Here is a 24679-nt window from a genome sequence, read left to right as displayed (position 1 = left end):
GGTCACTGCTGCCCTCATGCTCCTCCCTTTTCCCAGGTCACTGCTGCCCTCATGCTCCTCCCATTTCCCAGGTTACTGCTGCCCTCCTGCTCCTCCCATTTCCCAGGTCACTGCTGCCCTCCTGCTCCTCCCATTTCCCAGGTCACTGCTGCCCTCCTGCTCCTCCCATTTCCCAGGTCACTGCTGCCCTCCTGCACCTCCCATTTCCCAGGTCACTGCTGCCCTCATGCTCCTCCCATTTCCCAGGTCACTGCTGCCCTCCTGCACCTCCCATTTCCCTGGTCACTGCTGCCCTCCTGCACCTCCCATTTCCCAGGTCACTGCTGCCCTCATGCTCCTCCCATTTCCCAGGTCACTGCTGCCCTCCTGCACCTCCCATTTCCCAGGTTACTGCTGCCCTCCTGCTCCTCCCTTTTTCCTAGGACAGTTACTGACTCAAGATGCTGATTTTCCCAGAACTTGCGACGATTCCGTGGTTGGCTGGAATGGATTCCTATAACCATTTGGCATAAATTAGGATGCACTGCGCTGCTTTTATTAACTGCCGGAACGCTGCGCCAAATGACTGTCCCAGATTTCTGGTTCACATTTACAAGAGCAGAACGCATTACTCCTTATGCTTTACTGAGTAATGTTGCCAGCGTTCCCCGGACAGTGGCAAGCAATAACCTGTAGCAAAGCCTTTCCAATTAGCTGGATGCAATGCTCACTTACAGTCATGCTCCTTAAGCTCAGGTGACCAGAGTATCACATGTACAGACAGCGGCCAGTATGCACCCAGCCCAACCAGAACTACACAGCAGAGGTTAAACCCAAGACGGGAACAAGCTTTAAGATCCACAATAAATCTCATAATAAATACTATTAAATAAATACCAGCAGTGGAGTATAAAGATCATTAGGTTCTAGTGGAGAAGTCTTGGCTCTGGGCTGGGTGCGAGACTGCCTGATCCTTTGCTTGGCCGAAGCCCAGAATCTGGGAGCAGTAATTGAATCCAAGTGTGTTCTTGGTGGGGAAAGGAGTGATTAGCGAGTTGTTGGGGTTCGCGCCTGGCTGGGCAGCGAGGAAGTCTGGAAATCGGACGTCTGTCACAGCGAGACCTCAGCAACCCTGACATATTTATATTTATTTTCTACTAAATATAATTAAGGTTCTTCTGTCCCGTGTGGGTAGAGAACACATTCGGCTCTCACGCTTTCTTGGCGTGGAACACAGAAGTGAGATCATCGGTTTGTATGTCAGGCGTCTTACGCCGCTACCACCTACGTTACGTTTGCTAGGAACACGGAGACGATTGGTCTGAGACGTGCGACATTTCACAATCGGTCGCATGTTTTCCTGAGCTTCATCCGCAGGGCCTAATTCAGAGTTGATCGCTGATCGGCGAATTCGCAGATTATCGAATGTCTGCACATGTGTACGAATCTTTGCGTGAATGCGTAAGGGTGCGTAGCGTCTGTTTATGGATAGTAAACGCAATGTAACCGGCGGTTGACTGACAGGAATTTGGCTTTGGTGGTGGTAACCTGTCATTTCATGTACAATAATCCCGGTGTGCCCGGTCATGTTAAGGGATGGGACTGTCAGTGTGGTCCATGATCATCCTGTCTGTCGCTGATGACGGGAAGGGTCAGAGTTACTGGAGCAATCATTGGACGGATCATTAATTGCGTATGGATGTGATATTTTCACAATTCGCACGAGGCGTGTTTTCTGTCTGTCTGGGCGGCGGCTGTCTACTCGCGGATGAGCGAACAGCTCTGAATCGCCCTCAGTGGGTACAAGGAGCCTCGTTATGTTACCTTGTTACACTTCCATATTTGTCCTTATTCCGTGTATCTCTTATATATTTAGCCAGATCTGTCACTCATCCCCTGTGTAGGTAACGTTCCCGCCCCCGGGATACACAAACCCGCCCCCCCTAGGGAAAAGACCAGTGTTCTATGTGTAGAACATTTTCATGTGTATAACGTTCCATCCCCTTGACATCACCTCCCCCCGCCCAGCCAGGGCTACAGTACACGCCCACCATCCACCATTACTCCACAGCCACCATCCACCATTACTCCCGCACCCCCCCTCTGCCATCACCCCCCCTCCCGCGATTCTTCAAACCCCCTCGCGATTTGCAGACCCCCGCCCCTCATGCGATTCACGGAACCCCCCGTAGCGCCCCCTCCTGCGATTTGCGGACCCCCTCGGCACCTCCCGCGCCCCTCTCCCGCGATTCGCGGACCCCCCCGCCATTCACACACCCCCGCTTGCGCCCCCTCCCACAATTTGCAGACCCCCTCCTGCGATTTGCCGACCCCCCCCTCCCGCGATTCACACCCCCCTCACACAATTCACAGCACCCCCCCGCACCCCCCCTCCTGCTATTCGCAGCCCCCCACGACCCCCCCTCCCGCGATTCATGCCCCCTCCCACAAATCACGGACCCCCATGCCACCCCCCCTGTGCCCCCCTCCCTAGATTCACGGCACCCCCCGTGCCCCTCCCGCCATTTACGGACCTCCACAACCCCCCTCCCACAATTCACTGACCCCGACAACCTCCCTCCCGCAATTTGCGGACACCTCTTCCCGCGATTCAAGCGCCCCCTCGCACGATTTGCGCCCCCTCCCGCTAATCGCCGAACCCCGTACACCCCCCTCCCGCAATTTGCAGACAACCCCTGACCCCCTTCCGGCAATTCCACCCCCCAGCGGACCAACTCAAGTTGCAATACATACAATTCTAACCATATTTCTCACAATACAAATATTCACAAATTAAGGGGTTGCAGCCCCTCACGACGGTGTGAAGAGCGCACATAGGGCGCGATGAATCACCTAGTATAATATAATAGCCATTGTCTCTGCCCACATCACTGCCTAAGTCATTACACCAGAGATATATCTGATTTCTTATGGTGCAGCCAGACCCATATAAACTACGCAGCACTATAATAATAATAATATAATACCCCAGAGTACATTATAAACAATTATATCAGCTTCTCAATGAGTTAATGCATCTGTCTCCCAGCCCTAATATGTAACTCCGGCATGTCCAAACTATGGCCCCACAGCTGTTCTGAAACTACAAGTCCCATCATGGCTTGCCACAGTGTTGCTATTAGGGAATGCTAAAACTATGGCAAGGCATGCTGGGATGTGTAGTTTCACAGCTTTGGCCTTGCCTGATGCAACACCTGGCATGTTCACTGCAGACAGCATGTAATATGCCACATGGTAACCTGTGTGTCACATTGTGTGTCACATTGTATGTCCAGAACGGGGCGTGGCTCTTGTGGCCATTCCTGGACGTGGCTCTTGTGGCCATTCCTGGACGTGGCTCTTGTGGCCATTCCTGGACGTGGCTCTTGTGGCCATTCCTGGGACTTGGCTCTTCTGTCCAGCCTGAGAAGTGACTTGTGTGCCCAGCAGGAAGGAAGTACAGGTACATTACTATATGTAGGAGGGTATGTTGAAGCCAGATGTGTATAATATGTTATAAGAGGTTAATCAGCAACTTATCAGCTGAGATGTAACCTCTGACACCTGACAGACCAGCTAGTGCACAGCGTGACAGTAACATAGTGCTGCAGCTGAGATGTAACCATCTGACACCTGACAGACCAGCTAGTGCACAGCGTAACAGTAACATAGTGCTGCAGCTGAGATGTAACCATCTGACACCTGACAGACCAGCTAGTGTACAGGATAACAGTAACATTGTGCTGCAGCTGAGATGTAACCCTCTGACACCTGACAGACCAGCTAGTGTACAGGATAACAGTAACATAGTGCTACAGCTGAGATGTAACCTCTGACACCTGACAGACCAGCTAGTGTACAGGATAACAGTAACATAGTGCTGCAGCTGAGATGTAACCATCTGATACCTGACAGACCAGCTAGTGTACAGCGTAACAGTAACATAGTGCTGCAGCTGAGATGTAACCATCTGACACCTGACAGACCAGCTAGTGTACAGCATAACAGTAACATAGTGCTGCAGCTGAGATGTAACCATCTGACACCTGACAGACCAGCTAGTGTACAGCGTAACAGTAACATAGTGCTGCAGCTGAGATGTAACCATCTGATACCTGACAGACCAGCTAGTGTACAGCGTAACAGTAACATAGTGCTGCAGCTGAGATGTAACCATCTGACACCTGACAGACCAGCTAGTGTACAGCATAACAGTAACTTAGTGCTGCAGCTGAGATGTAACCATCTGACACCTGACAGACCAGCTAGTGTACAGCATAACAGTAACATAGTGCTGCAGCTGAGATGTAACCCTCTGACACCTGACAGACCAGCTAGGATGCAGCATAACAGTAACATAGTGCTGCAGCTGAGATGTAACCATCTGACACTGACAGACCAGCTAGTGTACAGGATAACAGTAACATAGTTCTGCAGCTGAGATGTAACCCTCTGATACCTGACAGACCAGCTAGTGTACAGGATAACAGTAACATAGTGCTGCAGCTGAGATGTAACCATCTGACACCTGACAGACCAGCTAGTGTACAGCGTAACAGTAACATAGTGCTGCAGCTGAGATGTAACCCTCTGACACCTGACAGACCTGCTAGTGTACAGGATAACAGTAACTTAGTGCTACAGCTGAGATGTAACCATCTGACACCTGACAGACCAGCTAGTGTACAGGATAACAGTAACATAGTGCTGCAGCTGAGATGTAACCCTCTGACACCTGACAGACCAGCTAGTGCACAAGATAACAGTAACATAGTGCTGCAGCTGAGATGTAACCATCTGACACCTGACAGACCAGCTAGTGTACAGCATAACAGTAACATAGTGCTACAGCTGAGATGTAACCATCTGACACCTGACAGACCAGCTAGTGTACAGGATAACAGTAACATAGTGCTACAGCTGAGATGTAACCATCTGACACCTGACAGACCAGCTAGTGTACAGGATAACAGTAACATAGTGCTGCAGCTGAGATGTAACCCTCTGACACCTGACAGACCAGCTAGTGCACAAGATAACAGTAACATAGTGCTGCAGCTGAGATGTAACCATCTGACACCTGACAGACCAGCTAGTGTACAGCATAACAGTAACATAGTGCTGCAGCTGAGATGTAACCATCTGACACCTGACAGACCAGCTAGTGCACAGGATAACAGTAACATAGTGCTACAGCTGAGATGTAACCATCTGACACCTGACAGACCAGCTAGTGTACAGCATAACAGTAACATAGTGCTGCAGCTGAGATGTAACCATCTGACACCTGACAGACCAGCTAGTGTACAGGATAACAGTAACATAGTGCTACAGCTGAGATGTAAACATCTGACACCTGACAGACCAGCTAGTGCACAGCGTAACAGTAACATAGTGCTACAGCTGAGATGTAACCATCTGACACCTGACAGACCACCTAGTGCACAGCGTAACTGTAACATAGTGCTACAGCTGAGATGTAACCATCTGACACCTGACAGACCAGCTAGTGCACAGCGTAACAGTAACATAGTGCTACAGCTGAGATGTAACCATCTGACACCTGACAGACCAGCTAGTGCACAGCATAACAGTAACATAGTGCTGCAGCTGAGATGTAACCATCTGATACCTGACAGAACAGCTAGTGTACAGGATAACAATAACATAGTGCTACAGCTGAGATGTAACCATCTGACACCTGACAGACCAGCTAGTGTACAGGATAACAGTAACATAGTGCTGCAGCTGAGATGTAACCATCTGATACCTGACAGACCAGCTAGTGCGCAGCGTAACAGTAACATAGTGCTGCAGCTGAGATGTAACCTCTGACACCTGACAGACCAGCTAGTGTACAGCATAACAGTAACATAGTGCTACAGCTGAGATGTAACCCTCTGATACGTGACAGACCAGCTAGGGTGCAGGGTAACAGTAACTTAGTGCTGCAGCTGAGATGTAACCCTCTGACACCTGACAGACCAGCTAGTGCACAAGATAACAGTAACATAGTGCTGCAGCTGAGATGTAACCATCTGACACCTGACAGACCAGCTAGTGTACAGCATAACAGTAACATAGTGCTGCAGCTGAGATGTAACCATCTGACACCTGACAGACCAGCTAGTGCACAGGATAACAGTAACATAGTGCTACAGCTGAGATGTAACCATCTGACACCTGACAGACCAGCTAGTGTACAGCATAACAGTAACATAGTGCTGCAGCTGAGATGTAACCATCTGACACCTGACAGACCAGCTAGTGTACAGGATAACAGTAACATAGTGCTACAGCTGAGATGTAAACATCTGACACCTGACAGACCAGCTAGTGCACAGCGTAACAGTAACATAGTGCTACAGCTGAGATGTAACCATCTGACACCTGACAGACCAGCTAGTGCACAGCGTAACAGTAACATAGTGCTACAGCTGAGATGTAACCATCTGACACCTGACAGACCAGCTAGTGCACAGCGTAACAGTAACATAGTGCTGCAGCTGAAATGTAACCATCTGATACCTGACAGACCAGCTAGTGTACAGCGTAACAGTAACATAGTGCTGCAGCTGAGATGTAACCATCTGACACCTGACAGACCAGCTAGTGTACAGCATAACAGTAACATAGTGCTGCAGCTGAGATGTAACCCTCTGACACCTGACAGACCAGCTAGTGCACAGTATAACAGTAACTTAGTGCTGCAGCTGAGATGTAACCTCTGGTACCTGACAGAGCAGCTAATGCACAGTATAACAGTAACTTAGTGCTGCAGCTGAGATGTAACCTCTGGTACCTGACAGACCAGCTAGGGTGCAGCGTAACAGTAACATAGTGCTGCATCTGAGATGTAACCCTCAGACACCTGACAGACCAGCTAGTGTACAGGATAACAGTAACATAGTGCTACAGCTGAGATGTAACCCTCTGACACCTGACAGACCAGCTAGTGTACAGGATAACAGTAACATAGTGCTGCAGCTGAGATGTAACCCTCTGACACCTGACAGACCAGCTAGTGTACAGGATAACAGTAACATAGTGCTGCAGCTGAGATGTAACCATCTGACACCTGACAGACCAGCTAGTGTACAGCATAACAGTAACTTAGTGCTACAGCTGAGATGTAACCCTCTGATACCTGACAGACCAGCTAGTGCGCAGCATAACAGTAATAAGTTACTGTTATGCTGCGCACTAGCTGCTGAGATGTAACCATCTGACACCTGACAGACCAGCTAGTGCACAGCATAACAGTAACTTAGTGCTGCAGCTGAGATGTAACCCTCTGATACATGACAGACCAGCTAGTGCACAGCGTAACAGTAACATAGTGCTGCAGCTGAGATGTAACCTCTGGTACCTGACAGACCAGCTAGTGCACAGTATAACAGTAACTTAGTGCTGCAGCTGAGATGTAACCTCTGGTACCTGACAGAGCAGCTAATGCACAGTATAACAGTAACTTAGTGCTGCAGCTGAGATGTAACCTCTGGTACCTGACAGACCAGCTAGGGTGCAGCGTAACAGTAACATAGTGCTGCATCTGAGATGTAACCCTCAGACACCTGACAGACCAGCTAGGGTGCAGCGTAACAGTAACATAGTGCTGCATCTGAGATGTAACCCTCAGACACCTGACAGACCAGCTAGTGCACAGCATAACAGTAACTTAGTGCTACAGCTGAGATGTAACCCTCTGACACCTGACAGACCAGCTAGTGTACAGCATAACAGTAATTTAGTGCTACAGCTGAGATGTAACCTCTGGTACCTGACAGACCAGCTAGTGTACAGCATAACAGTAATTTAGTGCTGCATCTGAGATGTAACCCTCTGATACCTGACAGACCAGCTAGTACACAACATAACAGTAACTTAGTGCTGCAGCTGAGATGTAACCTCTGGGGGATGCAGTTAAGATCCCGGCGGTCGGGATCCCGGCGTTCGGGATCCCGACGCCAGAATCCCGACCGCCGAAATGCCGACACTTTCTCCCTCCTGGGGTGTCCACGACACCCCTGGAGGGAGAATAAATTAGTGTGCCAAGCGTAGCGAGGCACCGGGCCCGCTGCGTGGCGAGTGCAGCGAGCCCGCAAGGGGGGGCGATCCACGTCCCCCCCTTGTCGGCATTTCGGCTGTCGGGATTCCGGCGTCGGGATTCTGAACGCCGGGATCCCGACCGCCGGGATTCAATACTGAATCCACCTCTGGTACCTGACAGACCAGCTAGGGTGCAGCATAACAGTAACATAGTGCTGCAGCTGAGATGTAACAATCTGACACCTGACAGACCAGCTAGTGCACAGCATAACAGTAACTTAGTGCTGCAGCTGAGATGTACCCTCTGGTACCTGACAGACCAGCTAGGGTGCAGGGTAACAGTAACTTAGTGCTGCAGCTGAGATGTACCCTCTGGTACCTGACAGACCAGCTAGTGTACAGGATAACAGTAACATAGTGCTGCAGCTGAGATGTACCCTCTGGTACCTGACAGACCAGCTAGGATGCAGCATAACAGTAGATAAAACATGATTGGGATTTTAAGCAGAAACATTTTCTAATTAGCCACCTAGAAGCAAATAACTTCCCATCTCTGTTATATAGGGTAGTTAATGGAGTGCCGGGGGCTATGTTCTTCTACGTCATTAGACTCGCACACAGCGTTCTGTAATAGGAAGAGAGCGGCCATTTTGCCTCTATACTTTGTAACTTTCATTTTGATGTAAGTGATTTTATATGCATCCCGCACCTCACATCTAATTCCTCCCTAATGTTCCTCCACTTTCCCGATTGCAACTTATCAAGAAAATGTGTTTTAAATTCGAATTTAACATAAAAACTAACAACTTCTATTACATTCCTGGTTATATCCCTACCTTCCATTACCCTGCTAATACCTTTCTATTACCCTGCTATTACCCCACTAACATCCTGATCTTAGCTTGCTATTACCCTATTATTACCCACCTATAACCCTGCTTTTACCCCATTATTACTCTATTACCCCGCTATTACACTCCTGTTATTCTACTACAGTTTTACACCTCTATTACACGGCTATTACCCTGCTATAACCCAAATATTACACTGCTATTACCCCAATAATATACTGCTACACAACAGGAAGCCACAGACGAGAGTTATATAGTGGGAGGAGCAGGGTCCACTGCAGCACAGAGTATATCAGGAGATGAGTGATGTGTCAGTGAGGACAGGGCTGCATGTGACAGGGGCACGGACATGATGTGAGGAAGGGAATGGAGCAGCAGGAAGCCACAGACTGAGAGTTATATAGTGGGAGGAGCAGGGTCCCCAGCAGCACAGAGTATATCAGGAGATAGGTGATGTGTCAGTGAGGACAGGACTGCATGTGACAGGGGCAGTGACATGATGTGAGGAGGGGAATGGAGGCAGCAGGAAGCCACAGACTGAGAGTAATATAGTGGGAGGAGCAGGGTCCCCAGCAGCACAGAGTATATCAGGAGATGAGTGATGTGTCAGTGAGGACAGGGCTGCATGTGACAGGGGCAGTGACATGATGTGAGGAGGGGAATGGGGGCAGCAGGAAGCCACAGACTGAGAGTTATATAGTGGGAGGAGCAGGGTCCCCCAGCAGCACAGAGTATATCAGGAGATGAGTGATGTGTCAGTGAGGACAGGGCTGCATGTGACAGGGGCAGTGACATGATGTGAGGAGGGGAATGGGGGCAGTAGGAAGCCACAGGCTGAGAGTTATATAGTGGGAGGAGCAGGGTCCCCAGCAGCACAGAGTATATCAGGAGATGAGTGATGTGTCAGTGAGGACAGGGCTGCATGTGACATGATGTGAGGAGGGGGAATGGAGGCAGCAGGAAGCCACAGACTGAGAGTTATATAGTGGGAGGAGCAGGGTCCCCAGCAGCACAGAGTATATCAGGAGATGAGGGATGTGTCAGTGAGGATAGGGCTGTATGTGACGGGGCAGTGACGTGATGTGAGGAGGGGAATGGAGGCAGCAGGAAGCCACAGACTGAGAGTTATATAGTTGGAGGAGCAGGGTCCCCAGCAGCACAGAGTATATCAGGAGATGAGTGATGTGTCAGTGAGGACAGGGCTGCATGTGACAGGGGCAGTGACATGATGTGAGGAGGGGAATGGGCGCAGCAGGAAGCCACAGACTGAGAGTTATATAGTGGGAGGAGCAGGGTCCCCAGCAGCACAGAGTATATCAGAAGATGATTGATGTGTCAGTGAGGACAGGGCTGCATGTGACAGGGGCAGTGACATGATGTGAGGAGGGGAATGGAGGCAGCAGGAAGCCACAGACTGAGAGTTATATAGGGGGAAATTTACCAATATGAAAAACCTAGTTTTTCGTATTGGTAGTTTCCCTACGACTGCATACGACTGTTTAAGTCGTATGCAAAGTCGTGTTCCGGAGGATCAGTTACAAAGCAGTCATATACGACTGCTTTGTAACCCTCCGATGGTGTAATGATTCGTATTAGCGGCCATATATACGGCTGCTAATACGAATTATTTGTAGCAGTCTGCACGGATCAGTCAGATTCGTGCAGGCTGCAAGGTGTAAAAAAAAATTAAATAAATAAAAAAAAAACCGGCGTGGGGTCCCCCCCACAGCCGAAACCAGCACCAGGCTGAAGGAGCCGGGGCCGGTAATTAAAAATCAGGGAACCCGACAAATAGGGGCTCCCCGATTTTTAACAACCAGCCCCAGGCTCCAGGTCCGGGGCTGGTTCCCAAAATACGGGGGACAAAATGACTAGGGGTCCCCCGTATTTCAAGAACCAGCCCCAGGCACAACCAGCCGGCAGGGTAATGCCACAGCCGGGGGGAGACTTTTTATGCAAGTCCCCCCGGCCAAAGCATTCTCCCTACCGACCAGTCAGCCTGGCCAGGGGCCCTGGGGGAGTGGGGACCCCCCCAATAAAGGGGTCCCCCCCCGCCAGGACTTACCTGACCAGGCTGAAGCCTGGTGCTGTCCTCGATGCCCCTGGGCGTTGGGCATCGAGCTGATAGTGTTGTAAAAAATAGAAAAATCTATTGTTTTTTACTGTGGCACTACAAGTGCCAGCAAGCCTCCCCAGCAAGCTGGGACTTGGAGAACCACAAGTCCCAGCCTGCTGGGCATTAAAGGGCCCGCTGGCACTTGTAGTTCTACAGTTAAAAAAATAGTGCACAAAACACACTGATACACTTTTAAAATAAAACTTTATTACACACAAAGCCCATACATACTGATACTTACCTATCTTCTTTCCGTAGGTAGCCCTGATGTCCTGGTCCTGTGTCGTCGTCTTCTGGTCCTGTGTCGTCTTCTTCCTCCATGTCGACCGTCGCTGTCGCCGTCCAGATCCGACGAAATCCATTTGGGAAGCTGTGGAAGGAAACCATACTCACCTGTCCCAGCGCGACGTAGTCCAGGTAAGGGTCTTTGCAAAAAAACAAAACGAACACCCCGAAACCAGACCGGACTGACGGAGACGCACGGTGTTTACATCGTGCGGCTCCGCCTCCCGAATGCCGCTATTGGCCGCCTTGCGGCCTAGCGGCCAATCAGGAGCCGCTAGGCCGCAAGGCGGCCAATAGCGGCATTCGGGAGGCGGAGCCGCACGATGTAAACAAACACACGTGCGTCTCCGTCAGTCCGGTCTGGTTTCGGGGTGTTCGTTTTGTTTTTTTGCAAAGACCCTTACCTGGACTACGTCGCGCTGGGACAGGTGAGTATGGTTTCCTTCCACAGCTTCCCAAATGGATTTCGACGGATCCGGACGGCGACAGCGACGGTCGACATGGAGGAAGAAGACGACACAGGACCAGAAGACGCCGACACAGGACATCAGGGCTACCTACGGAAAGAAGATAGGTAAGTATTAGTATGTGTGGGCTTTGTGTGTAATAAAGTTTTATTTTAAAAGTGTGTCAGTGTGTTTTGTGCACTATTTTTTTAACTGTAGAACTACAAGTGCCAGCGGGCCCTTTAATGCCCAGCAGGCTGGGACTTGTGGTTCTCCAAGTCCCAGCTTGCTGGGGAGGCTTGCTGGCACTTGTAGTGCCACAGTAAAAAACAATAGATTTTTCTATTTTTTACAACACTATCAGCTCGATGCCCACCGCCCAGGGGCATCGAGGACAGCACCAGGCTTCAGCCTGGTCAGGTAAGTCCTGGAGGGGGGGGACCCCTTTATTGGGGGGGTCCCCACTCCCCCAGGGCCCCTGGCCAGGCTGACTGGTCGGTAGGGAGAATGCTTTGGCCGGGGGGACTTGCATAAAAAGTCTCCCCCCGGCTGTGGCATTACTCTGCCGGCTGGTTCCGCCTGGGGCTGGTTCTTGAAATACGGGGGACCCCTAGTCATTTTGTCCCCCGTATTTTGGGAACCAGCCCCGGACCTGGAGCCTGGGGCTGGTTGTTAAAAATCGGGGAGCCCCTATTTGTCGGGTTCCCTGATTTTTAATTACCGGCCCCGGCTCCTTCAGCCTGGTGCTGGTTATGGCTGTGGGGGGGACCCCACGCCGTTTTTTTTTTTATTTATTTATTTTTCTATTTTTTTACACTGAAGCCTGCACGGATCTGACTGATCCGTGCAGGCTAAAACGCAAATAGAACAGGAAAATGGTGTTCTATTTTCCTGTCGTATTTGCGTGGGTGTTTCACACCACTAAGCAGCCGTATTGTCAGTACGGCTGCTTAGTAAATCAGAAACCACCATTCTTTTGAATGGTGATTTCTGTCGTATCCTATCGATGGTGTAGGGCATTCGTATTTGTAACTACAAATACGAATGTTCCATCTTTAGGACTACGAATTGTTGTATTTTTGGGATTGTAAATCCCGAAACTACAAATTCGTAAAAAAAAGGTGTATTTCTCCCTACGAATACACCTTTTTTCTACGAATCCATTTTGGTAAATGTCCCCCATAGTGGGAGGAGCAGGGTCCCCAGCAGCACAGAGTATATCAGGAGATGAGTATTGTGTCAGTGAGGACAGGGCTGTATGTGACAGGGGCAGTGACGTGATGTGAGGAGGGGAATGGAGGCAGCAGGAAGCCACAGACTGAGAGTTATATAGTTAGAGGAGCAGGGTCCCCAGCAGCACAGAGTATATCAGGAGATGAGTGATGTGTCAGTGAGGACAGGGCTGTATGTGACAGGGGCAGTGACGTGATGTGAGGAGGGGAATGGAGGCAGCAGGAATCCACAGACTGAGAGTTATATAGTTGGAGGAGCAGGGTCCCCAGCAGCACAGAGTATATCAGGAGATGAGTGATGTGTCAGTGAGGACAGGGCTGCATGTGACAGGGGCAGTGACATGATGTGAGGAGGAGAATGGGCACAGCAGGAAGCCACAGACTGAGAGTTATATAGTGGGAGGAGCAGAGTCCCCAGCAGCACAGAGTATATCAGGAGATGAGGGATGTGTCAGTGAGGACAGTGCTGCATGTGACAGGGGCAGTGGCATGGTGTGAGGAGGGGAATGGAGGCAGGAGGAAGCCACAGACTGAGAGTTATATAGTGGGAGGAGCAGGGTCCCCAGCAGCACAGAGTATATCAGGAGATGAGGGATGTGTCAGTGAGGACAGGGCTGCATGTGACAGGTGCAGTGACATGATGTGAGGAGGGGAATGGAGGCAGCAGGAAGCCACAGACTGAGAGTTATATAGTTTGAGGAGCAGGGTCCCCAGCAGCACAGAGTATATCAGGAGATGAGGGATGTGTCAGTGAGGACAGGGCTGCATGTGACGGGCAGTGACATGATGTGGGGAGGGGGATGGGGGCAGCAGGAAGCCACAGACTGAGAGTTATATAGTGGGAGGAGCAGGATCCCCAGCAGCACAGAGTATATCAGGAGATTTGTGAGTATAGTAGGAGTATTGTGTGGTCAGACGAGGCTCTCTATTCATATTCCATACTGTTGCTTTTTGTAAATAAGTATTTTGAACAATGGGAATTTGTAAAAAGTTTGATCCCCGCTGCGGAATCCGCGGAAGCTGCAATGAGCGGCTGAGGTATGGTGTAGAATAGTGCCTACTAAGTAAGGAGATAACAGCATTATGGCATTATCCGTGTGAGCACATAACAAATAACATAATGTAAGTGTCCATAGTTTATCCTGCAATATGTCTATTTATTTCCTTATGGTTTCTCCGTAATGAAGCCATTTGTGCACTTTCAGAGCGTCTTCCATTTCTGCGCCACAACCGTGGTGAGATAATTCTCTTCCAAAGCCATTACAGTTAGAACCACGCTTTCTCCCCGGCGGTCCGTCTGCGCTGTCACAGGTTCCTCAGGATGCCACATTTATGTGGTGCTATAGTTCTGTGCTTTGTTTCATATACAAGCCTCTCGCCGTCGGCATAAATGTACTGACTGACGGCCTGTGTGTGTTTTCTCTCTCCTTATCTCAGGCGTATCTACCCTCCCGAGGATAAGCTGCAGCTGGAGAAGTACGAGGGTCTCCTCAGCACAGCCTTCCAGACGTTCCTTGCCGGCAGAGCAGCCTCCCTCCAGCGAGAGATGAATAATCCCCTGAAAAGGATGAAGGTGATTGCTCTGTGCAAGGATTGTGCGACACTGTGCATGAGTATATTATCTGCGCTGAACGCATCCGCGGCGTGTCACGTCCTCCGCAGCTCTCGGGCCGCCACACTGCGTACCCTGCCACTCACATACAATTACACTGTTATTCAATTAATTCAAGTAGCCCAGTCACAGAGCTGCGTCCTCCGGAGGCGTCAGTGAGTAAATAAGATAATTGGGCTGGAGTGGAGCAGTCCGTGGTGCAGCGTGTAGCGGGATACAGGGAAAATGACGGATTAATCTCACATCCGACATAGTCGCTGAGGCCTTCTTATCGGCTCATTAACTGTTTGAGACCAGACGCTAAGCTGATACAGACGGAAAAGCATATTTCTAATAATACACCAATGAGCCTATTTATCACAAGGTGACTGCAGTCCATGTAATGGTGTCACCACTGCCGGGGGGAGTATCACTGGTACTCACTGACTATAGTCCATGTAATGGTGTCACCACTGCCGGTGGGAGTATCACTGGTACTCACTGACTATAGTCCATCTAATGGTGTCACCACTGCCAGGGTGAGTATCACTGGTACTCACTGACTATAGTCCATCTAATGGTGTCACCACTGCCGGGGTGAGTATCACTGGTACTCACTGACTATAGTCCATCTAATGGTGTCACCACTGCCGGGGGGAGTATCACTGGTACTCACTGACTATAGTCCATCTAATGGTGTCACCACTGCCGGGGTGAGTATCACTGGTACTCACTGACTATAGTCCATCTAATGGTGTCACCACTGCCGGGGTGAGTATCACTGGTACTCACTGACTATAGTCCATCTAATGGTGTCACCACTGCCGGGGTGAGTATCACTGGTACTCACTGACTATAGTCCATCTAATGGTGTCACCACTGCCGGGGTGAGTATCACTGGTACTCACTGACTATAGTCCATCTAATGGTGTCACCACTGCCGGGGTGAGTATCACTGGTACTTACTGACTATAGTCCATGTAATGGTGTCACCACTGCCGGGGTGACTATCACTGGTACTCACTGACTATAGTCCATGTAATGGTGTCACCACTGCCGGGGGGAGTATCACTGGTACTCACTGACTATAGTCCATGTAATGGTGTCACCACTGCCGGGGTGAGTATCACTGGTACTCACTGACTATAGTCCATCTAATGGTGTCACCACTGCCGGGGTGAGTATCACTGGTACTCACTGACTATAGTCCATCTAATGGTGTCACCACTGCCGGGGTGAGTATCACTGGTACTCACTGACTATAGTCCATCTAATGGTGTCACCACTGCCGGGGTGAGTATCACTGGTGCTCACTGACTACAGTCCATCTAATGGTGTCACCACTGCCGGGGTGAGTATCACTGGTACTCACTGACTGTAGTCCATCTAATGGTGTCACCACTGCTGGGGTGAGTATCACTGGTACTCACTGACTATAGTCCATCTAATGGTGTCACCACTGCCGGGGTGAGTATCACTGGTACTCACTGACTATAGTCCATCTAATGGTGTCGCCACTGCCGGGGTGAGTATCACTGGTACTCACTGTCTATAGTCCATCTAATGGTGTCACCACTGCTGGGGGGAGTATCACTGGTACTCACTGACTATAGTCCATCTAATGGTGCTACCACTGCCGGGGGAAGTATCACTGGTACTCACTGACTATAGTCCATCTAATGGTGCTACCACTGCCGGGGGGAGTATCACTGGTACTCACTGACTATAGTCCATCTAATGCTGTCACCACTGCCGGGGGGAGTATCACTGGTACTCACTGACTATAGTCCATCTAATGCTGTCACCACTGCCGGGGGGAGTATCACTGGTACTCACTGTCTATAGTCCATCTAATGGTGTCACCACTGCTGGGGGGAGTATCACTGGTACTCACTGACTATAGTCCATCTAATGGTGTCACCACTGCCAGGGGGAGTATCACTGGTACTCACTGACTATAGTCCATCTGATGGTGTCACCACTGCTGGGGGGAGTATCACTGGTACTCACTGACTATAGTCCATCTAATGGTGTCACCACTGCCGGGGGGAGTATCACTGGTACTCACTGACTATAGTCCATCTGATGGTGTCACCACTGCTGGGGGGAGTATCACTGGTACTCACTGACTATAGTCCATCTAATGGTGTCACCACTGCTGGGGGGAGTATCACTGGTACTCACTGAGTACAGTCCATCTAATGGTGTCACCACTGCCGGAGTGAGTATCACTGGTACTCACTGACTATAGTCCATCTAATGGTGTCACCACTGCCGGGGTGAGTATCACTGGTACTCACTGACTATAGTCCATCTAATGGTGTCACCACTGCCGGGGGGAGTATCACTGGTACTCACTGACTATAGTCCATCTAATGGTGTCACCACTGCCGGGGGGAGTATCACTGGTACTCACTGACTATAGTCCATCTAATAGTGCTACCACTGCCGGGGGGAGTATCACTGGTACTCACTGACTATAGTCCATCTAATGCTGTCACCACTGCCGGGGTGAGTATCACTGGTACTCACTGACTATAGTCCATCTGATGGTGTCACCACTGCCGGGGTGAGTATCACTGGTACTCACTGACTATAGTCCATCTAATGCTGTCACCACTGCCGGGGTGAGTATCACTGGTACTCACTGACTATAGTCCATCTGATGGTGTCACCACTGCCGGGGGGAGTATCACTGGTACTCACTGACTATAGTCCATCTAATGCTGTCACCACTGCCGGGGTGAGTATCACTGGTACTCACTGACTATAGTCCATCTGATGGTGTCACCACTGCCGGGGTGAGTATCACTGGTACTCACTGACTATAGTCCATCTAATGCTGTCACCACTGCCGGGGTGAGTATCACTGGTACTCACTGACTATAGTCCATCTAATGGTGTCACCACTGCCGGGGGGAGTATCACTGGTACTCACTGACTATAGTCCATCTAATGGTGTCACCACTGCCGGGGGGAGTATCACTGGTACTCACTGACTATAGTCCATCTAATGGTGCTACCACTGCCGGGGGGAGTATCACTGGTACTCACTGACTATAGTCCATCTAATGCTGTCACCACTGCCGGGGTGAGTATCACTGGTACTCACTGACTATAGTCCATCTGACGGTGTCACCACTGCCGGGGCTAGTATCACTGGTACTCACTGACTATAGTCCATCTAATGGTGTCACCACTGCCGGGGTGAGTATCACTGGTACTCACTGACTATAGTCCATCTAATGGTGTCACCACTGCCGGGGGGAGTATCACTGGTACTCACTGACTATAGTCCATCTAATGGTGTCACCACTGCCGGGGTGAGTATCACTGGTACTCACTGACTATAGTCCATCTAATGGTGTCACCACTGCCGGGGTGAGTATCACTGGTACTCACTGACTATAGTCCATCTAATGGTGTCACCACTGCCGGTGTGAGTATCACTGGTACTCACTGACTGTAGTCCATCTAATGGTGCTACCACTGCCGGGGAGAGTATCACTGGTACTCACTGACTATAGTCCATCTAATGGTGTCACCACTGCCGGGGTGAGTATCACTGGTACTCACTGACTATAGTCCATCTAATGGTGTCACCACTGCCGGGGGGAGTATCACTGGTACTTACTGACTATAGTCCATGTAATGGTGTCACCACTGCCGGGGTGAGTATCTCTGGTACTCACTGACTATAGTCCATCTAATGCTGTCACCACTGCCGGGGTGAGTATCACTGGTACTCACTGACTATAGTCCATGTAATGGTGTCACCACTGCCGGGGGGAGTATCACTGGTACTCACTGACTATAGTCCATCTAATGGTGTCACCACTGCCGGGGTGAGTATCACTGGTACTCACTGACTATAGTCCATCTAATGGTGTCACCACTGCCGGGGTGAGTATCACTGGTACTCACTGACTATAGTCCATCTAATGGTGCTACCACTGCCGGGGGGAGTATCACTGGTACTCACTGACTATAGTCCATCTAATGCTGTCACCACTGCTGGGGGGAGTATCACTGGTACTCACTGTCTATAGTCCATCTAATGGTGTCACCACTGCTGGGGGGAGTATCACTGGTACTCACTGACTATAGTCCATCTGATGGTGTCACCACTGCCGGGGGGAGTATCACTGGTACTCACTGACTATAGTCCATCTGATGGTGTCACCACTGCTGGGGGGAGTATCACTGGTACTCACTGACTATAGTCCATCTGATGGTGTCACCACTGCCGGGGGGAGTATCACTGGTACTCACTGACTATAGTCCATCTGATGGTGTCACCACTGCTGGGGGGAGTATCACTGGTACTCACTGACTATAGTCCATCTAATGGTGTCACCACTGCTGGGGGGAGTATCACTGGTACTCACTGACTACAGTCCATCTAATGGTGTCACCACTGCCGGGGTGAGTATCACTGGTACTCACTGACTATAGTCCATCTAATGGTGTCACCACTGCCGGGGTGAGTATCACTGGTACTTACTGACTATAGTCCATCTAATGGTGTCACCACTGCCGGGGGGAGTATCACTGGTACTCACTGACTATAGTCCATCTAATGGTGTCACCACTGCCGGGGGGAGTATCACTGGTACTCACTGACTATAGTCCATCTAATGGTGTTACCACTGCCGGGGGGAGTATCACTGGTACTCACTGACTATAGTCCATCTAATGGTGCTACCACTGCCGGGGGGAGTATCACTGGTACTCACTGACTATAGTCCATCTAATGCTGTCACCACTGCCGGGGTGAGTGTCACTGGTACTCACTGACTATAGTCCATCTGATGGTGTCACCACTGCCGGGGTGAGTATCACTGGTACTCACTGACTATAGTCCATCTAATGCTGTCACCACTGCCGGGGTGAGTATCACTGGTACTCACTGACTATAGTCCATCTGATGGTGTCACCACTGCCGGGGGGAGTATCACTGGTACTCACTGACTATAGTCCATCTAATGCTGTCACCACTGCCGGGGTAAGTATCACTGGTACTCACTGACTATAGTCCATCTGATGGTGTCACCACTGCCGGGGTGAGTATCACTGGTACTCACTGACTATAGTCCATCTAATGCTGTAACCACTGCCGGGGTGAGTATCACTGGTACTCACTGACTATAGTCCATCTAATGGTGTCACCACTGCCGGGGGGAGTATCACTGGTACTCACTGACTATAGTCCATCTGATGGTGTCACCACTGCCGGGGTGAGTATCACTGGTACTTACTGACTATAGTCCATCTAATGGTGTCACCACTGCCGGGGTGAGTATCACTGGTACTCACTGACTATAGTCCATCTAATGGTGTCACCACTGCCGGGTTGAGTATCACTGGTACTCACTGACTATAGTCCATCTAATGGTGTCACCACTGCCGGGGTGAGTATCACTGGTGCTCACTGACTATAGTCCATCTAATGGTGTCACCACTGCCGGGGTGAGTATCACTGGTACTCACTGACTACAGTCCATGTAATGGTGTCACCACTGCTGGGGGGAGTATCACTGGTACTCACTGACTATAGTCCATCTAATGGTGTCACCACTGCTGGGGGGAGTATCACTGGTACTCACTGACTATAGTCCATGTAATGGTGTCACCACTGCCGGGGTGACTATCACTGGTACTCACTGACTATAGTCCATCTAATGGTGTCACCACTGCCGGGGTGACTATCACTGGTACTCACTGACTATAGTCCATGTAATGGTGTCACCACTGCCGGGGTGAGTATCACTGGTACTCACTGACTATAGTCCATCTAATGCTGTCACCACTGCCGGGGTGAGTATCACTGGTACTCACTGACTATAGTCCATCTAATGGTGTCACCACTGCCGGGGGGAGTATCACTGGTACTCACTGACTATAGTCCATGTAATGGTGTCACCACTGCCGGGGTGAGTATCACTGGTACTCACTGACTATAGTCCATCTGATGGTGTCACCACTGCCGGGGTGACTATCACTGGTCCTCACTGACTGTAGTCCATCTAATGGTGTCACCACTGCCGGGGTGAGTATCACTGGTACTCACTGACTATAGTCCATCTAATGGTGTCACCACTGCCGGGGTGAGTATCACTGGTACTCACTGACTATAGTCCATGTAATGGTGTCACCACTGCGGGGGTGAGTATCACTGGTACTCACTGACTATAGTCCATCTAATGGTGTCACCACTGCCGGGGTGAGTATCACTGGTACTCACTGACTATAGTCCATCTAATGGTGTCACCACTGCCGGGGTGAGTATCACTGGTACTCACTGACTATAGTCCATCTAATGGTGTCACCACTGCCGGGGTGAGTATCACTGGTACTCACTGACTATAGTCCATCTAATGGTGTCACCACTGCCGGGGTGAGTATCACTGGTACTCACTGACTATAGTCCATCTAATGGTGTCACCACTGCCGGGGTGAGTATCACTGGTACTCACTGACTATAGTCCATCTAATGGTGTCACCACTGCCGGGGTGAGTATCACTGGTACTCACTGACTATAGTCCATGTAATGGTGTCACCACTGCCGGGGTGAGTATCGCTGGTACTCACTGACTATAGTGCATGTAATGGTGTCACCACTGCCGGGGCGAGTATCACTGGTACTCACTGACTATAGTCCATCTAATGGTGTCACCACTGCCGGGGTGAGTATCACTGGTACTCACTGACTATAGTCCATGTAATGCTGTTACCACTGCCGGGGTGAGTATCACTGGTACTCACTGAATATAGTCCATGTAATGGTGTCACCACTGCCGGGGTGAGTATCACTGGTACTCACTGACTATAGTCCATCTGATGGTGTCACCACTGCCGGGGTGACTATCACTGGTCCTCACTGACTGTAGTCCATGTAATGGTGTCACCACTGCCGGGGTGAGTATCACTGGTCCTCACTGACTATAGTCCATGTAATGGTGTCACCACTGCCGGGGTGAGTATCACTGGTACTCACTGACTATAGTCCATGTAATGGTGTCACCACTGCCGGGGTGAGTATCACTGGTCCTCACTGACTATAGTCCATGTAATGGTGTCACCACTGCCGGGGTGAGTATCACTGGTACTCACTGACTATAGTCCATGTAATGGTCTCACCACTGCCGGGGTGAGTATCACTGGTACTCACTGACTATAGTCCATCTAATGGTGTCACCACTGCCGTGGTGACTATCACTGGTACTCACTGACTATAGTCCATGTAATGGTGTCACCACTGCCGGGGTGAGTATCACTGGTACTCACTGACTATAGTCCATGTAATGGTGTCACCACTGCCGGGGTGAGTATCACTGGTACTCACTGACTATAGTCCATGTAATGGTGTCACCACTGCCGGGGTGAGTATCACTGGTACTCACTGACTATAGTCCATCTAATGGTGTCACCACTACCGGGGTGAGTATCACTGGTACTCACTGACTTTTGTCCATCTAATGGTGCTACCACTGCCGGGGTGAGTATCACTGGTACTCACTGACTATAGTCCATGTAATGGTGTCACCACTGCCGGGGTGACTATCACTGGTACTCACTGACTATAGTCCATCTAATGGTGTCACCACTGCCGGGGTGAGTATCACTGGTACTCACTGACTGTAGTCCATCTAATGGTGTCACCACTGCCGGGGTGAGTATCACTGGTACTCACTGACTACAGTCCATGTAATGGTGTCACCACTGCCGGGGTGAGTATCGCTGGTACTCACTGACTACAGTCCATGTAATGGTGTCACCACTGCCGGGGTGAGTATCACTGGTACTAACTGACTATAGTCCATCTAATGGTGTCACCACTGCCGGGGTGAGTATCACTGGTACTCACTGAATATAGTCCATCTAATGGTGTCACCACTGCCGGGGTGATTATCACTGGTACTCACTGACTGTAGTCCATCTAATGGTGTCACCACTGCCGCAGTGATTATCACTGGTACTCACTGACTATAGTCCATCTAATGGTGTCACCACTGCCGGGGTGAGTATCACTGGTACTCACTGACTATAGTCCATGTAATGGTGTCACCACTGCTGGGGTGACTATCACTGGTACTCACTGACTATAGTCCATGTAATGGTGTAACCACTGCCGGGGTGACTATCACTGGTACTCACTGACTATAGTCCATCTAATGGTGTCATCACTGCCGGGGTGACTATCACTGGTACTCACTGACTATAGTCCATGTAATGGTGTCACCACTGCCGGGGTGACTATCACTGGTACTCACTGACTATAGTCCATCTAATGGTGTCACCACTGCTGGGGGGAGTATCACTGGTACTCACTGACTATAGTCCATGTAATGGTGTCACCACTGCTGGGGGGAGTATCACTGGTACTCACTGACTATAGTCCATGTAATGGTGTCACCACTGCCGGGATGACTATCACTGGTACTCACTGACTATAGTCCATCTAATGGTGTCACCACTGCCGGGGTGAGTATCACTGGTACTCACTGACTATAGTCCATCTAATGGTGTCACCACTGCCGGGGTGAGTATCACTGGTACTCACTGACTATAGTCCATCTAATGGTGTCACCACTGCCGGGGTGACTATCACTGGTACTCACTGACTATAGTCCATGTAATGGTGTCACCACTGCCGGGGTGAGTATCACTGGTACTCACTGACTATAGTCCATCTAATGGTGTCACCACTGCCGGGGTGAGTATCACTGGTACTCACTGACTATAGTCCATCTAATGGTGTCACCACTGCCGGGGTGAGTATCACTGGTACTCACTGACTATAGTCCATCTAATGATGTCACCACTGCCGGGGTGACTATCACTGGTACTCACTGACTATAGTCCATGTAATGGTGTCACCACTGCCGGGGTGACTATCACTGGTACTCACTGACTATAGTCCATCTAATGGTGTCACCACTGCTGGGGTGAGTATCACTGGTACTCACTGACTATAGTCCATCTAATGGTGTCACCACTGCCGGGGTGAGGATCACTGGTACTCACTGAGTATAGTCCATCTAATGGTGTCACTACTGCCGGGGTGAGTATCACTGGTACTCACTGACTATAGTCCATCTAATGGTGTCACCACTGCCGGGGTGAGTATCACTGGTACTCACTGACTATAGTCCATCTAATGGTGTCACCACTGCCGGGGTGAGTATCACTGGTACTCACTGACTATAGTCCATGTAATGGTGTCACCACTGCCGGGGTGAGTATCACTGGTACTCACTGACTATAGTCCATGTAATGGTGTCACCACTGCCGGGGTGAGTATCACTGGTCCTCACTGACTATAGTCCATGTAATGGTGTCACCACTGCCGGGGTGAGTATCACTGGTACTCACTGACTATAGTCCATGTAATGGTGTCACCACTGCCGGGGTGAGTATCACTAGTACTCACTGACTATAGTCCATCTAATGGTGTCACCACTGCCGGGGTGATTATCACTGGTACTCACTGACTATAGTCCATCTAATGGTGTCACCACTGCCGGGGTGAGTATCACTGGTACTCACTGACTATAGTCCATCTAATGCTGTCACCACTGCCGGGGTGAGTATCACTGGTACTCACTGACTGTAGTCCATCTAATGGTGCTACCACTGCTGGGGTGAGTATCACTGGTCCTCACTGACTATAGTCCATCTAATGGTGTCACCACTGCCGGGGTGAGTATCACTGTTACTCACTGACTATAGTCCATCTAATGGTGTCACCACTGCCGGGGTGAGTATCACTGTTACTCACTAACTATAGTCCATGTAATGGTGTCACCACTGCCGGGGTGAGTATCACTGGTCCTCACTGACTATAGTCCATGTAATGGTGTCACCACTGCCGGGGTGAGTATCACTGGTACTCACTGACTATAGTCCATGTAATGATGTCACCACTGCCGGGGTGAGTATCACTGGTACTCACTGACTATAGTCCATCTAATGGTGTCACCACTGCCGTGGTGACTATCACTGGTACTCACTGACTATAGTCCATGTAATGGTGTCACCACTGCCGGGGTGAGTATCACTGGTACTCACTGACTATAGTCCATGTAATGGTGTCACCACTGCCGGGATGACTATCACTGGTACTCAC

The 24679-nt window shown here is 50.2% G+C and overlaps 1 protein-coding gene across 7 annotated transcripts in view; it reads left to right on the top strand.

The window, feature by feature from the left end:
- Positions 1-24679, top strand: part of TTLL7 (tubulin tyrosine ligase like 7) — a 191450-nt gene that overhangs the window by 80341 nt on the left and 86430 nt on the right. For all 7 annotated transcript variants that reach the window (XM_083157857.1, XM_083157854.1, XM_083157856.1 and 4 more), the window contains one exon: positions 14396-14531. In XM_083157857.1, coding sequence (XP_083013983.1) covers positions 14396-14531 — 136 coding nt within the window. The remainder of the gene's footprint in view (positions 1-14395; positions 14532-24679) is intronic.

This window comes from Crinia signifera, chromosome 8 (assembly GCF_055691185.1).
Source record: "Crinia signifera chromosome 8, ASM5569118v1, whole genome shotgun sequence".
In the NCBI taxonomy this organism is placed as follows: Eukaryota; Metazoa; Chordata; class Amphibia; order Anura; family Myobatrachidae; genus Crinia; species Crinia signifera.
This window is presented reverse-complemented; position numbering and strand designations above follow the sequence as displayed.